This window comes from Myodes glareolus, chromosome 22 (genome assembly GCF_982192425.1).
Source record: "Myodes glareolus chromosome 22, mMyoGla1.1, whole genome shotgun sequence".
Taxonomy (NCBI): domain Eukaryota; kingdom Metazoa; phylum Chordata; class Mammalia; order Rodentia; family Cricetidae; genus Myodes; species Myodes glareolus.
The window spans coordinates 55185928-55202125 of record NC_142047.1 but is presented as its reverse complement, the minus strand read 5'-3'; the positions used below and the strand labels follow the sequence as shown (position 1 = coordinate 55202125).

Below are 16198 nucleotides of genomic sequence, written 5' to 3'. Positions count from 1 at the left end.
ACAGGTGCCCTAAGACATCTCACAGTGACGGCCACAAGCTGGCTTACAGCTGTAACGGAGCCTGCAGGACAAGATGACCTTTCTGACTGTCATGGCAAAGAGCACAATTGCAGCTGACTTTGAAACACACCGAAAACTCATTATGCGAAGATAGAATAGCTTCTACTTTAGGGCACACTATGAATATTAATGTCAGAGCTCTTCTTGAAAAAAAAAATGTGCTCTAAATTTTATATTGTATAAAACCCTTTTAATACCAAAGAGGGTGTTTATTTATAGTCTGTGGGGTTCTTCATAGATGCCATTAAGGATTCCATTAAACATGGCAGAGCGGAATGAATAGTCGCGGAGCATTACGGCAGGAGTAACGATCACCCTACCAGAATCAGGCCTGAAACCAGAAGACACGAGCTGCAGGTGTGCGCCGGGAGGAGATGCGGACGAGGTCGGCCCTGTGCCACAGGGATGCAGTGCAGCACAGGGGATGCAGCGCAGTGCTGGTAATGGGGGAGTGGTCAGGATGGAGCCAGAAGGATGCAAGGAGTAGCTGATGGGAGCTAGGGAGGCAGAGTACTCCAGAAGGGAAGGGAGAGCCAGGGAGGGGATGATGGATGCAGAGAGAACCCGTTCCTCTGCCACTGCAGTGGTGAGAAGATGTTTGCTTCCTGCATGGTCCAGCAGCATCTCATGCCTGTGTCCACCGAGACGGGGAGGGGCTCTTTGACTCCACACCAGATGTCCTTTGCCATCTGGGCACAGGTAGAAAACTGATGAGATTCAATTTTATCCACAGAAAAGCCCATGACAGTTTCACAGGCCATCCTGTCTGCCAGCCTTCACAAACATGGGAAATTTTCGTCTGCTATTTTCTGGAGACCCCTCCTTCAGCTTCTGTGGTTACATATGCCACCAGCCCAGGAGATCACAGCACAGTTTGGGAAGAAAAAAATCCCTATGGTCACAAAATACTGCTTTAATGGCCCCAGTAAGGAGATGGAAAATTTTAATGGATAAAGCAAGATCGGTGTTTCACCAGCCAGGAGATGCATGCATCTCTCCTCCCCTGTATTTCAATGGTAGAGAAAGCATGAGAAAAACCCTTCCTCAGACTTAATGAAGAAGTGATTGGTTTATGAAGGTCTATCTTCTGCAGTCTCCTGTATAATCTATTCACCAAATACCAGGCCCTTCGGTGGGCTTCTGGCCATCATCAGCCTTCCACGTCATCAGCCTTCCACGTCATCAGCCTTCCACATCATCAGCCTTCCACGTCATCCTGCTTATGCTCAGCCACAGTGGTGAGATTGAGAGATGAACCTCTCATATCAGGAGTCCAATCAAACAGAACAAAACCCTATGCCAAGGTGAAATCTTAGATGCCCAAGATTCTCACTCAGGCCTTTTCCTGTGGGGCCACAGGATGCAATTCTCTTTGCCTCAGTTTCCCTGTGTGTGAAATGGCCCTCCCATCAGAGCCAGCAGTATTAGTGATCCAGAGATGAAGTAATTAGATGTGTGTTCAACACTGGCAAAATGCCTGCTTCTCAGGGCGGGTGATAAGAGAGGAGATGTTACCAAAGGGTTGATGACATATCAGAGACTCTTGCTTCCCTGAGAACCAAACCCACACTAGACCCATATCCTCTGTGCACAAGGCACCCAAGAAAGGCAAAGAGAGAACCCAGTAAAAAGCAATGGAGGACGAGGTCTGTGAAGAGCTCACTTCTAAACCTCGGAGGAGCTGGACAAGAGACATTACCAGTCACAGAATAAAACCGTTCCCAGCTAAATCCCAGAAACCATCAGAGGAACGATGACTCTAAAATCATGTTGGAAGTATGAAACTTAATTCTGAAGCTATCTGATCGACTGATATCAGTGACCCAGAACGCAGGGGCACATTAACCTCAGGAGTGGGATTCAAGCCAGCAGTGACCAAGGAGTGTGACAGGATCTACAGTGCAGGCTGCGGCTCCCACACCGAGGTCACCTGACCCAAACGCCACAGTGAGCTGTCCTCAGAAGCATGGACCTCCACAGTTTCTCCAAGCCCAGGTCATCTGGAATGTGGTTGCCAAGAGCGAAACTGAAAACCTAGCAGATGAATAAGAGACACCTACAGCAGAGGCAAGGTCCTGCCCTACACAAAGTGGCTGCCACAGAGCTGTACATCAATCTGGTATGCCATACACCAAATCAGCATGCGTTCCCATGGCGGGGAGCTAATGTGTTTACAGGGACACAGAACCAGGAAACACAGACCCAGAGACTGTGAAGCTAGGACACACAAACCAGGGAATACAGAACAAGGAAAACGTAACCAGGGAGAAACAACTAGAGACCATGTAATAAACACAGTCATAGAATACGGAGACAGGGGACTGCCTTGGTGACTTGACAATGAAGATTGACCATCATACATTCTTTGTTCATCCCAATAACTTTCAGTCTCACCCAGTTTTGACACTGTAGGCTTTGACAGGTCCTTTCTTTTCTACAACTTCACTTGCTTTTGCATTCCTAGCTCCATGTTACCTAGTTCTGTGTTCCCTGGCTCCATGTTCCCTGGCTCTGTGTTCCTGGTTCCATGTTCCCTTGCTCTGTATTCCTAGTTCCATGTTCCCTGGCTCTGTGTTCCCTGGATCCATGTTCCCTGGCTCTATGTTCCCAGGCTCTGTGTTCCTAGATCCATGTTCCCTGGCCCCATGTTCCCTGAATCCATGTTCCCTGGATCCATGTTTCCTGCCTCTGTGTTCCCTGGCTCCATGTTCCCTGGCTCTGTATTCCCTGGTTCCGTGTTCCTGGATCCATGTTCCCTGGCTTTGTGTTCCTTGACTCCATGTTCCCTGGCTCCATATTCCCTGGCTCCATGTTCCCTGGCTCTGTGTTCCCTGGCTCCATGTTCCCTGGCCCCACATTCCCTACTTCTGTATCTCCTGACAATCTTGTTCTATTGAAGGAGAATGAGAGGGACACCAAATGAAATAGGACTAAAACTAGGACATGGAACCAGGTATGGTGGCAGCCATCCTTAATCCCAGCACTCAGGAGGCAGAGGCCGGTATATCTTTGAGTTCTAGGACAGCCTGGACTACAAGTGAGTTTCTGAACAGCCAGAGCTACAAAGAGAAACCTTGTCTCTGGAAAAAAAAAATCAGGACCCAGTATGTCCTATGTGGAGTAAAAACAAGTTTCAAGGAAGACTAACCCACTGAATCAAAACCATCATGGGATATCACACACAATAAAAACTGAGGGGCTTCAGGGACCTTTGAGGCAGATGCCAAAGCCAACTGTCTTTTTTGCCCTTTTAGGAGGCTCATCATATCATATGTTGTGGAATATTACTTTAACTAGGTAAAGATGCATTACATTTGTTTATGCTGCATTTGTTTAATTATGTAAAAATGTGTTGCTGTTTTACCTTGCCTGCCTAAGGCACCTGATTGGTCTAATAAAAAGCTGAATAGCCAATAGTGTGGCAGAAGAGGGATAGGTGGGGCTGGTGGACAGAGACAATAACTAGGAGAAGAAATCTAGGAGCTAGAGAAGAAAAGAGAGGAGAGAAAGAGAGAGAAAAGGAGGAAAACAAAGAGGGAGACTCCTGGGGTGAGTCAGATGCCAGACAGACAGACAGACAGACACAGAGAAGCAGTGAAAGTAGGACATACAGAATGAAAGGAAGGTAAAAAATTCCCAAGGCAAAAATGTAGATGAAGAGGAACAGGTTAAAATAAGTTCTAAGAGCTAGCAAGAAATGAGTCTAGGCTAAGGCCAAGCATTCATAACTAATAATAAACCTCCAGGTCATGACTGAGGGTTGGTGGCCCAAGAGAAAGCCTGCTACAACCAAATCCCATCCAAAGTCCTTAGCACTTGACACTAACACTGTCTTCTGTCTCTTTTCAGTTTTTTACTTATCTTCATCTTTGTCCTTATTAGATGAATTTCTTAGGTTTCTGTTTGCTCCCATCCCCAACCTGTGAGAAGAAGGTAGGTGTGATTCTTGTGTCCTTATTCATCTTGGAGGTTTCTCCTGAAGATGGCTGGTGAGTGTGGAGGGGCGGTGTCTACGTGTGCAGCGTGTGCAACTCTTGGGACCTCTAGGTGAGACACCACAAATACAGACACACAAACTTTGGCAAGGGCTGTTCCCTGCACGTCAGAGTAAAAAGAACTCACACCCCTTCAGCTCACACACTTTCTTCTGTTGACTAATTCAAGCTCAGAACTTGGGAGGGAATTCAGAGCTAAAGGTAGATCTTGTCCATGTGGACATCTGGTCAACCCCAAACCACCAGTATAAATCTGTCAAGTCACTGCTCTTATGTCTTCCCACCTGCTTTCCACCTCCCCAGTTCCTGAAAGAGGCTGAGTTAAGAAGGAGGCTGTGAATCAGCAGTCCAAAATATGAAATCCTCCCTTCAGCCTTCTCCCTGGAAACTGCTTTCTGAACCTAATGATTCCCAACAGGGAGTCCCGGAGGCTCACCAGCTGTGGACCCAGATCTACTCTGGTAGCCTGCGGAACTAGGAGAAATGTATTACCATGCTAATGATGTCCTATTTAAATTCTAGCCCTGATTACTCTGTGATGAAATCTCTTCCCTCCACACTGGCTTCTTTATATCTGAGTTCCAGCATGAAATCAACAACATTAATAAAGTACAATACAGATTATCAAATTATACATAGGAGACAGAGAAACAGCTGTATAAATCTTAAGGTTCTTTTTTTGGGAAAAAACCTAAAATCAGTTATTCATTTTTTATGCCCCACCTTCCCTTATTAAAAAAAATTAAGACGCATATTAATGAAAGGCTGCTGGTTAATTTCTGGGAGCATTCAGGGGTGGGGGGGCCACTTGGCTTTCTGTTTTACTCCACTGTACTCAATATCGGAATCCAAATGCGTGCCGTGCCGTCTCAGCCCTGGAGTCTTTCTTCTCTTCACAGGCGTGTGTCACTGTAACAGATTCAGAGGCAGCAGCCACGTCTGCCTCCCTTCGCCCTTGAGACTGTCATGTGTCTGTCCCTTTCCCGTCACCCCAATCTGAACAGCAAACGCAGGGCGAGGGGTGCAGCTTGGCTGGTAGAGGGATTTCTTGGCATATGCAAAGTGCTGGGTTCGATTCCAGCACATCCCAAACTGGGTATCAGGTACTGCTCGCCTCTAATTCCAGGCCTAAAGAGGTGGATGCAGGAGGATTGGATATTCAAGGTCATCCTCAACTACACAGCAGGTTTAAGGCCAGCTTGAACTACAGAAGATGCCGCCTCAAAAATAAAGCAAAACAATAAATATCCAAACAAGACCATGCCCTCACCCTCCAGGAAAGAGTCACATGGTCACTGCTTTTATTACACTGGAGAGGAGACACAAAGTCTGTACCCACGGTGCAAACTGAGGAAGAAAGATCAAGCACTTCACCTCGTCGTCCAGTCCCTGCAAATGAACAAAGACTTGCAGCACAAGGCCACCACGCTGGCTCCTGGGATAACCCGGTCAGACTTAGAGGCAGACTTAAATCCCAGAGAACTCACCAGCTAGCCAGAGACAGACAGCACAATGACACCTCCATGGTGAGACAGGCCAGTCCATCTCTGATGGCCACCAGAGGTACTTCCTATCACTGTGTGAGCAACGCTGCTGATTGGTCCTTGGACCCCTGCAGGGCACGTGACTGCCCAAGGTAAGGACAGCTCTCCTCACCCTGGCAGCTGACGGCCATCACGTACCCAGGTCAAGTTCACAACAACAAGGCAATAATAAAGTATTTGTAAATTCTGACAGGGGGCTGTGAAGGGGACAGCTACATTCTGTCTTTATGCCTCCGGGCTGGGTCCAGCATCTACATGTGTGACATATAATAAGGGGTTCGGAAGAATAAAGCAAGAGAATTCAAGTCTCTGAACTTGAACGCTCATCCATCCTAACACTGCTTTCTCCAACCCTTGAAACCATGTTGGAAAACAGATTGCTTTTTAATGCTTTATATCGAGGTAGAGATATAGCTTAGTAGTTAAAGTACTTTGCCTTGCAAGCACTACAACCTAAATTCAATCCCCAGAGCCCACAGAAAAACCCGGGTGTGGGGCTGCACACTGGTAATCCCAGGCCTGTGGTGGCAGAGGCAGGGGGACCCCTGGGGTTTTCTGACCAGCCAGTCTAACCAAATTGGTTAAGTTTCAGGTTAGAGAAGATCTCAAAATAAAACAAAGTAGGAGGAGCCCGAGAACTGACAGCCAAGACCGACGAGGACAATGCTATCTATTGTTTATTTCTTAGTTTTACTGTAAGATGCTTTATCTGTGGGCTGCACTGATGGCACAGCAACTGAAAACATGCACTACTCTTGCCAAGGACCTGGATTCAGGTCTCAGCACCCACATCTGGTGGTTTACAAACAGTCTGTCATTTCAGCTCCAGGGGACCCAAAGCCATCTTCTGGTTCCCACGGGCATAGTACTCAGCATGGGTACAACTCTGTTGACTGAAGTTTCTGTCCTGCCTGGTTCCCACAGTCGTTAACTCCCAAAGAAATCACAGAGGTCTATATTAATTATAAACTGGTTGGCCTAGTAGCTCAGGCTTCTTATTAACTCTTATAACTTACATTAGCCCAATATTCTTGTCTGTGTTAGGCACGTGGCTTGGTACCTTTCTCAGCAAGGTAGTCACGTCTTGTGTCCTCTGCATCTGGGTTCCTCTGTGTCTCGGTGACAACTGCAGACTAAAACTTCCCTCTTCCCAGAATTCTCGTTGTCCCACCTATACTTCCTGCCTGGCTACTGGCCAATGAGTGTTTATTTAAAATACAAGTGACAGGGTACAGACCATTGCTCCACAGCACAACTCTCTCCCCTAATACACAGAAATATTTTTTTTATTCTTTTAAGACCTGAGAGACTGGAATTTTATTTAAGGCTGAGAAGCTCTGTGGTGCATCCACGCCTATACAGACACAGATTTGCCTGTTCTCCCTTCTTGTGCGACATCTGAACTTGAACTCAGTGTCCCCTCTAGATTCCTGACTCTCAAGGAATCTCAAGGTTCAAAAACAGCCGAATCCAGACTACGATCTGGCTTTATTGTATTCCCATAGGTGAAAGCTTCAATTTACTCAGGAATGTATGTTCCTTTCAAGGATTTATTTTAGTTTTAGTTACATGAGTTTATATATGTCTCTGTACGTGTGTATATATGAGTGCAGTACCTGCAGATGTCAGAAGAGGGCATCGCATCCCCGGGAGCCACATAACTTGGGCCCTCTGCAAGGGTAGTACATGCTTTTAATGATTAAAGCCATCTCTCCAGCCCCTAGAAATTCATTTTCTATGTCATTGTTACCCACATCCTTCACAATACTGATTGCCAATTTGGGTGACCCAAATCCACACCTCCTCAGACGGGTTAAAAGCAAGCTTCTGCCTCAAGCACATGTGAGCCAACATGCAGAAGAGAGTGGCTGACCCAGCACAATCCAGACACGGGGCACACAGATCCCACCGTGAGCCATCTGCAGTTGGAGTTATCCGCGCAACCATCTCCCATTCAGTTTGTTTATGTTTCATTCATCATCTTGAAAGGATTTCGTGAAGTAACAATGATGAGACTCAAAAATACTGCATGGCGCTCTTTTAAAAAAGTATATTAATGGCTTTCAAGCGCTCACTCACTATTCAAATGAAAATATCGTTGGGTTAGATTTGCTCAAATCTGTTTACATCTTCTTTACTCTTAGATATAATCCATTCCCCTATTTTGTGTAAGAGCTGAATGATAGCATTATGAAACATTTCAGTTTCCTTATTCATAGATTTTTTTAAAAAATCAACAGCAGCAAAAGCCTGCTGGAGACCCACCCTGTTCGATTCGCTCGCGGATGAAGTAGGCCAGCCTGCAGGGCATGGGGAGCCCCCCCCCCAACCCTGTGTTTATGGACTCTCCACACCATGGGCTGCATATTCGGAAAAATAAACAAATAAATAAATGAAACGTTTGGCCTTTGAGAGTGAAAAGAGGGATGTCTGAGAGGGCTCGATGGGCAGAGGCCTGTGCAAGCTTAGTGAACCCATGTCACTAAGGACATGTCACTAAGGACATGGAGGAGCAAGAGAACTGACCCTGAAAGTTGCTCTGTGTCTTCTGACCTCTGTGAGACCAACACACAGTAACAATCAATTTTTAAAACTTTTAAAAGAAATAAACAAGGAGGGGCTAGAGAGATATGTCTCAGTGGTTGAGAACACTGGCTGTTCTCACAGAGCCAGCACCCACCTGGTAACTGTAACACCAGCTCCAGGGGAATCTAATGCCCCCTTCGGGCCTCCACAGGAACTGCATTAACATGCTTGACACCTCCCTGCCCCACACACACACACTTTAAAATAAAAATTAAGTATTTTAAAAACAAAATGAAAAGCGTTCAAGGAAACAGTGCTCAGCTCTGAGCTGTTGAGTCAGCCGAGGCCTCACAGACAGGAGACACGGCAGCCATTGACTAACAGGAGATGCCACGGCCATGGACAGGAGACACAGCGGCCACTGACTGACAGGAGACGCCGCAGCCACTGACAGGAGACGCCGCGGCCACTTGACCATCTCTTTGACTCAAACATGGCAGAAACCACACCTCACACAATTCACTAGAACTTTAAAGCCTAGTTTGTTCATCCCCAAATGCCATGCCTAACCACTGCCAGCCGGAGCTACGTTTCCTTGTCTGGACTTGGAACACTAATCGTCCCTGACATCAATTTATGGAGCGCTCAGGCAGCACCAGCTCTGCTAAGTGGCACACACGGCATATGTCGGTCGTGTTAGCCCTTCTGGCATGCCAACACCTGGGCACAGGTGATGCCGGTGTCACCTCTGTCCTCCTCCTGGGGAGAGACTCAAACCTCAGCAGATAACCCAAGAGAAGAGTCACTCCCTGTGGCCAACATCCCGGAAGACTGAACCAAGGGCGATACCCTCACCTCAGGATGTGCACCCGGGGCAGGAAGCGCCACAACCCACTGTGGGAAAGCTCAGAGCTGTGCATTCGAAGAGTAAAGCAAACGATGATGGGTGACCCCACCCCACTGTCCAAAGCTCTTGCCAACAATGTCCCCTGTGAACCAGCTGGGTGCCCCATGACCTTGTCCCCAGTGAGGTGATCTGGCCACACGATCCAATAACATCATCACTGACTTGGCTATCACTGGGGGCTACTCACTGTGGGCGGCTTCCTGGAGGGCCAGGTCCTGGCTGCACCTGATATAGTCCTCTTTGACACTGCTCAGCCTTCTGATACTCCTGGAGCTGAGCGCCAGTAGTCTGCCCAAGAGTGATTCTAGCCCTTCTTGTTCTGATGACAGTGCCCGAATCTCCTCCGTGAGCTCCTTGGCTGTACAGAAGTGGCTTCCTGTAGCACGGTGGGGGAGAGAAGAAAGGAGATACCGTATGTATGATTTGTGATAATATTTGTGCTCTTGAAAGTTTCATACATTTATACAATGCGTATTAAGCATATCCATCTACGACTACCTCCTTCCACCTCCTTCTAATGCCTGCACCCTGTTTCCCTCCCAACTCCTGTCTTTTTGTTTATGTTGTTGTTGTTATTAATAACCTCATCCACCAAGGCATGAGCAACCTACCGGAAGCCATGTCCCCAAAGGAAAATGGTTTTCTCTCCCTTGGCAACCATCATCTATCAGTGGTTCCTCCAGTGGGGTGGGGTCTCTTCAGTTGCTCCCCCTTCCAAGCGGGAATTTTTTGTAAATGAATTGTTGGGTCCCTAAGTGTGAATATCAGGGACCACAGGATCCCGATGCACTGCCAAAAGGTTAGGTACACCGGAGGGATGCCACTGGGAATTCAGGGCCTCTGAAAAATGTCACAGAGATGCTCAGCAGGACCAGGGAACGCCCCAGGTATCAAGCCACTTAATACCCAAATGTCCAAGAACTGACACAGTGTAGCAGGGTGGAAAGGAACTAGCCTTGCAGTAGGACTGCGACTGAATTAAGCCCCTCCCCCTTATCAAAATGCATGAGATCTGTAATGCTAATCTCCACACAAATGGGAAGGATGGACCTCAATTGAGGACTTTAGGCCATCAGATCATCTTGTAAGGTGTGTCTGTGAGCATTGTCTTGATAGCTCATTGATATAGGTGGACCCAGCCAACTGTGTGTGGGGTGCTGCTGTCCTAGACAGGGTGTACTGGGTTCTAGAAAAGATAGCTGAACACAACCCTGAAAGCAAGCCAGTAAGCGGCACTCCTCCATGGTCTCTGCTTCAAACCCTACCTCTGGATCCCGCTTGAACTCCTGCCCTGGTTTCCTTAGGTGAGCTATAAGCCAAATAAACCCTTTCCTCCCAAGTTCTTAGGGTCAGTATTTTTATCACAGCAGCAGAGATCATAACGAGAACAACATGAAAAATAAATGAGCACATTTGGCATAAATGCGTTATGAAATATGATCGTAATAACACCTGACTTGCAGGTGGCTGCAGGAACCACAGGTGGCTGGGTGCCTAAGAGAGAAAAGCCATAAAGCGTCAGATAAAATAGATGGTAACTGGGATGCAGCAAGGAGCAAGGTCAGGCACAAGATCCAGCTGTGTGTCTGAACGGCCACGGCAGGCCACTACGAGACCATTTCTCTGAAACAGTTTGCAGCGTATTTTGAGACTAAAAGGATGCAGGGAGGAATTTAAAGCATCCTATGCAGATGTGGAAACTGCTTTGGAAGGCCTACTGAGAGGAAATAAGACTTAAATAATCGTGGAGATGAACTACAAGGGTCCACTGAAAAACTTGTTCCTCCTAGGGTTCAGTTTATCCCAGATTGATCCATAGAGTTAATACAATTCCTATCAAAATTTCATAAGGCCCTTTGGTAGAAATGAATGGGCACATCCTAAAATGTAAAAGAAAATGCAAAGGTCTGGATAAGGCAGAACAATCAGTCTACATTTTAAGACCCCAGCTATCACTACCATAAAGCAGGACTGTGTGCCTCAGAAACCAGATAGGCATGTCGGCTGATGGATTACAATAGAAATCCAAAGCGGGGTGAGTCCTCCAAGAGCCAATTGAGTGCAAAGCTAGTCAGCGAGGGAAAGAAAATTGTCCCAATAGGTGTTGCCAAAACAATGGGTTACTCATGTGGGGACAATGGGAACCCTGATCTATACCTCAGACCACACACAAATTACATGAGGGGTGAGACATGGGACTCACACCAAGTTCAAACTATGAAGCTACAAGCAGGACATAAAAAGAGGCAAGGTTCCGGCTTTGGGTTTGGAGCAGGCAGAGCTTTGCAGAGGACACAGACGACAACAATCAGAGAATACCCTGAAAAGAAAAGGGAGAAGAAATAGGGAAGGGGTGGGTAAGGGAAAGCAAAGGAATGGAAGGGAGGGGGAGTCAGGCCAAACGGGGACAGATCATTTGCTACAGATAACTGATGAAGGAGTCAGTTTTACATCTCAACAATGAACCCAAATGACAGCATTGAACGTGAACAAAGACTCACCAGGCCTTTTACAAAGAGCCATATGCAAATGGTCAGCACACATATAAAACCATGTTGAACCTATTAGTCACTGGAAGTATAAATAAAAGTGCAGAACCCACTTCAACCCATCCAGATGGCACAAAGTCCTAAACTGAAAATGGTCAACATTGGAGGTGTGTGTGCGTGCGTGTGTGTGTGTGTGTGTGTGTGTGTGTGTGTGTGTGTAAAATTTTCTGAACTCCCAAACATGCAGAGGTGTGACCTCACTGAGAACATGCCTGCCAGTCTGTCTTAAAGTTGAACGTATCCCTATGCTCGGTCCAAGAAGTCTCCATGTAGTGATGTCCACAGGGGACTGAAGGCATCAACCCAGATCCTCACATCTGACAGCTAGTGGTTTTACTCTGGGGCCTCTGGCAAGGTGTTCATGCTCCTGTAAGTGATGCTAATGAAGCTCACTGGCTCACCAAAGAAAAAGAAGGGAGGGAGGGAGGGAAGGAAGGAAAAGGAAGGAGGGGGGAAGGAGAGAGGAAAAGAGGAATGGGGAAAGGAAGGGAGGGACAGAAAGGTGGCTCAGTGGTTAAGAACACTGGCTGTGCTTGCAGAGGCCTGAGGTTCAAATCCCAGCTCCTACATGATGGCTCACAAACATCTATAATTTCAGTTTCAGTTCCAGGGCATCTGACACCCTCTTCTGGCCTCTACAGGTTAACACACATGTGGTTCACAGATATACATGCAGGCCAAACACACATACATTATTATTGAAATAATAATAATAATAATAATAATAATAATAATAATAAATAGTAATAACTGCCGGGTGGCGGTAGTGCACGCCTTTCATCCCAGCACTCAGGAGGCAGACACAGATGGATCTCTGTGAGTTCAAGACCAAGGCCAGCCTGGCCTATAAGAGTTAGTTCCAGGACAGGTTCCAAAGCTACAGAGAAACCCTGTTTCGAAAAACCCAAAATAAATAAATAAATAAATATTAATAACAATAATAAAAGAAATGAAATGTTGACAGAGGTTTCCGTCCCACCAGGTTCCACAGCCATTCAGTCCCAAAGAAACACACAGAGGTCTACATTAATCATAAACTGATTGGCCTAGTAGCTCAGACTTCTTATTAATTAATTCTTACATCTTACATTAACCCATTATTCTTTTCTGTGTTAGCCATGTGGCTTTTTGTTGGCTGGGGTTTCTGTCCTGCCCATCCCGCAGTCGTTCAGTCCCAAAGAAACACACAGAGGCCTACATTAATTATAAACTGATTGGCCTAGTAGCATAGGTTTCTTATTAACTAACTCTTATAACTTATATTAGCTCATAATTCTTGTCTGTGCTAGCCACATGTCTTGGTACCTTTTTTGACGAGGCAGTCACATCCTGCTTGCTCTGTGTCTGGATGACGACTGCAGACTGAGCCTTTCCTCTTCCCAGAATTCTGTTCTCGTTGCCCCGCCTCTACTCCCTGCCTGGCTACTGGCCAATCAGCATTTTATTAAATAAGTACAAGAATGAAAGTATATCTACACTATGAAAATATCATGATGAAACCCACTTTTGTGCATAATACATGCTAACAAATTCTTCTAAGAAGAAAGTCACAGCTCAGCTTCTTTCTTCACAGTCACTCTTGGGGAGGAGGATTACTCCCATTCTGTCCACTCGGAGACACACCAGGGTTGAGCAGGTAGCATCCAGGAGACAGTGAGGGATTGATTGTTCTTGGTGGCTAAATGTGGTCACCAGCAACACTGGTGTTCCAAGGCCCAACCCACTGCAAGGCCAGTCGACTTCACACTTTTGTGAGAACAGGAGAGAACGTGCATTTCAAACTCAAAGCCTGCTGAACCAGACGTCTATATCACCACTTTACTTTGCTCATGCAGCAAAAGAGGCCAGAAAGTGTGTTCGGGCCAGGAGCAGGCTGTGAACCGCTGTCCTCTGGATATGGCCATGACACTCAGGAACTCACCGCAGCTGACGCTTCCTGTACTAGATTGAGCCAGTAGCATTCCTGCATGGACAGGGGAGGAGTTCATGGCCCCACTCCAGCTGAGAAGCTATTGGAAGTTAACAGCTGATGGAGAAGGGGAACCCTTTTTGCTAGGTGTCACCGCTGATTGGGTTACTGAAATACCAGTATCCCCAAATACATGATCACTCCTGCAGCTTGAACTAAACTCAGTGCGTTGTTAAAAAAAAGGCATGAAAGTCGGAGGGAGACTCATTGAGAAGGAGGAGGGGCTGAGAAGGAGTGGAGGGGGAAAGAAGGAGGGAAAGGGATCAAAATATATTATGTGTATGTATGAAATTGTTAAAGAATAAAAACATGAAGCATGGGCACTATATTCATGTTCACTCACACACACACACACACACACACACACACAGAGGGAGAGGGAAAGGGAGAGAGAGAGAGAGAGAGAGAGAGAGAGAGAGAGAGAGAGAGAGAGAAATGGGCTACCCAGGATAGCTCTTCCTACACTCCAGAGCAATGGTCAGGCAGCACAGACTGGAAGAGGTCAGCAGTATGAACTGGCCTCCCATGTGAGAGACCTGGTCCTGCATACACAGGTGGACATGAGGCTATACCTTCCCCAGGCAAGGGTTCGTTCAGAAAGGAGCTCTGTGATCACTCCAGCCAGATGCCCCTCAATTCCCAGTGGAGAGAGCTGCCGACAATCCTGGATTGCACCACAACGGATCACCCGGCTCTCAGAACAGGCCACAGGAACACTACGCAAGTCCGTCAGCCTTAGGGACTTCAGGTAGCATCAGGCAGTTCACCATGTCACGGGTCAGGCTTTGGACAGGGGTGGAGGGTTGAAATAGAGCCCATCCAATGACGCTTCCCCAGTTTCCCCAGCTAGTCAAAGAGCTGAAGAGCTAAAACCCCCATGCCAGTCTGCCATATGCCATCTTAAGCATCTCCAACTGCACACAAGTGCACACACCCACACAGAGGCACACACACAGACACACATAAATGAACTATCTTTCTCTAGAAAGTCTGAAGAATCTTCACTGCGCTTCTAAAAACAGGCTGTTGATGACCAAGCAAGGGAATTCTGCCTCTTGGCTCACACTACATTCCCTTCTTCCCTTGGGCTCCACGGAGGCCCATCCACCTGTTCTCGGGGGAAGATGCATTAAGAAAGGCAAAATCCTAACTCACAGACCAGACTGACTACATTCCGTTTTTTTTTTTCCTTCTCTGCAAACGAGGCCATAACTCCAGCTAAGTGGCACGGGAGGCAGTTACGAGGCAGGCTGCACGCTCACCCACCATGTTCTAGGGTTGTAAATGCCACGCTTGGCTGCATCAGGGACCAAGTGGCTCGTTAGCTGCAGCATTAGTGTTTAACGACGTGAGGAACAGAAGCTGCCAGGCACCGCGCTCTTTCTTAAAACATCATTGAAAACCCATACGTGTAATTATTGCACCTTCCCATTCGATTCTGACTCCTCTGAAGCCGATGGGCTGAATGTTCACACAGCCTGTAAACCTCAGAGATCTCCTCAAGGCTGCCGTCTATATAAATGGGCTAAAGATCCATCCGTCACACTCTGGGGAGTCTGGACTCCAGCCACTAGTCTGCCACCGCCAGCTAATCTCATGAACTTGCTAGAAGGACGTACCCCACAGCCTTGATGACCCCACCTCTCCACTGAGTTCTTAGTTGCCTTCCCAACCGCCTAACAGTGCTATTACAGGACATCAAGTCAAAGAGTAAACGTTGGTGTGTATGTGTGTGGGGCGGCAGGGGTGTTCAAACATAGGATTCAAATGACAGAGCAAGACACTATATGCTTACGTTCCCACACTATTGCGCATGCGCAGAAACCGATCTATCGGAACTGTTGGCATGGAAAGGGTATGATCTGAGACACCACCATGTTCTAAGTCCAGCTTTCTCATGTGTGTGTGTGTGTGTGTGTACATGTATGTGCACATGTGTGTTTGAGTGCATATATATTCATATTCATGTGTGCAGGGGCATGACGATGTGTGCACACGTGGTTACTGAGGTCAGAGGTCAAGCTCACACGTCACTCCTCAGGAGCCACCACGCCTTGAAGCAAGGTCTCTTACTGCTCTGAGCTAACCAGTGAGTCAAGCTTACTGGTGAGCAAAGCCCAGGACCTCACCTGTCTCCACCTCCCCTTTGCAGGATCACAAGTGTGGGCCACCTCCCAAAGGTTCTTTATGTGGGTTCTGGGGAAAGACTCAGAAAATACTTCCCCAACTGACATGTCTCCCCAGCCCCATTGTCAGCTTCTAGAATGAGCTGCCTCACACCTAGTGGCCCTCGAGGCTCCCGCCACACCCAGGACTCACCAACATGGTTGGAATTACAGCCCATGGAGCAACAGGTCTACTCCCTAAAATCACCCACATCCAACACAAGGCCCCTTAAGAGCAAACTGTATCCGTGGGGTGCTCACAGGTCCTTTCCAAGGACTATGTCCCTTCATGGGGAACCCTGCTGCCCTCTACTCAAACTTAAAACTTCTATCAGGACCCTGCAGATGAACTTGGGGGTCACTGCACCTCTCTGTTCCTTTTCCCAGTGTGGTCTCATTGAATAAATCTCTGTCCTCTGCATTCCACTGCAACTTGCCTGCGTGACTGGCCCATTGCAGATGGTGGCTGCTTAGGGCTGCCAG

The 16198-nt window shown here is 47.2% G+C and overlaps 1 protein-coding gene across 2 annotated transcripts in view; it reads right to left on the bottom strand.

The window, feature by feature from the left end:
- Window positions 1-16198, bottom strand: part of Disc1 (DISC1 scaffold protein) — a 199491-nt gene that overhangs the window by 91691 nt on the left and 91602 nt on the right. For both annotated transcript variants that reach the window (XM_087900602.1, XM_087900603.1), the window contains one exon: window positions 9220-9408. In XM_087900602.1, the coding sequence (XP_087756728.1) occupies window positions 9220-9408 (189 nt within the window). The remainder of the gene's footprint in view (window positions 1-9219; window positions 9409-16198) is intronic.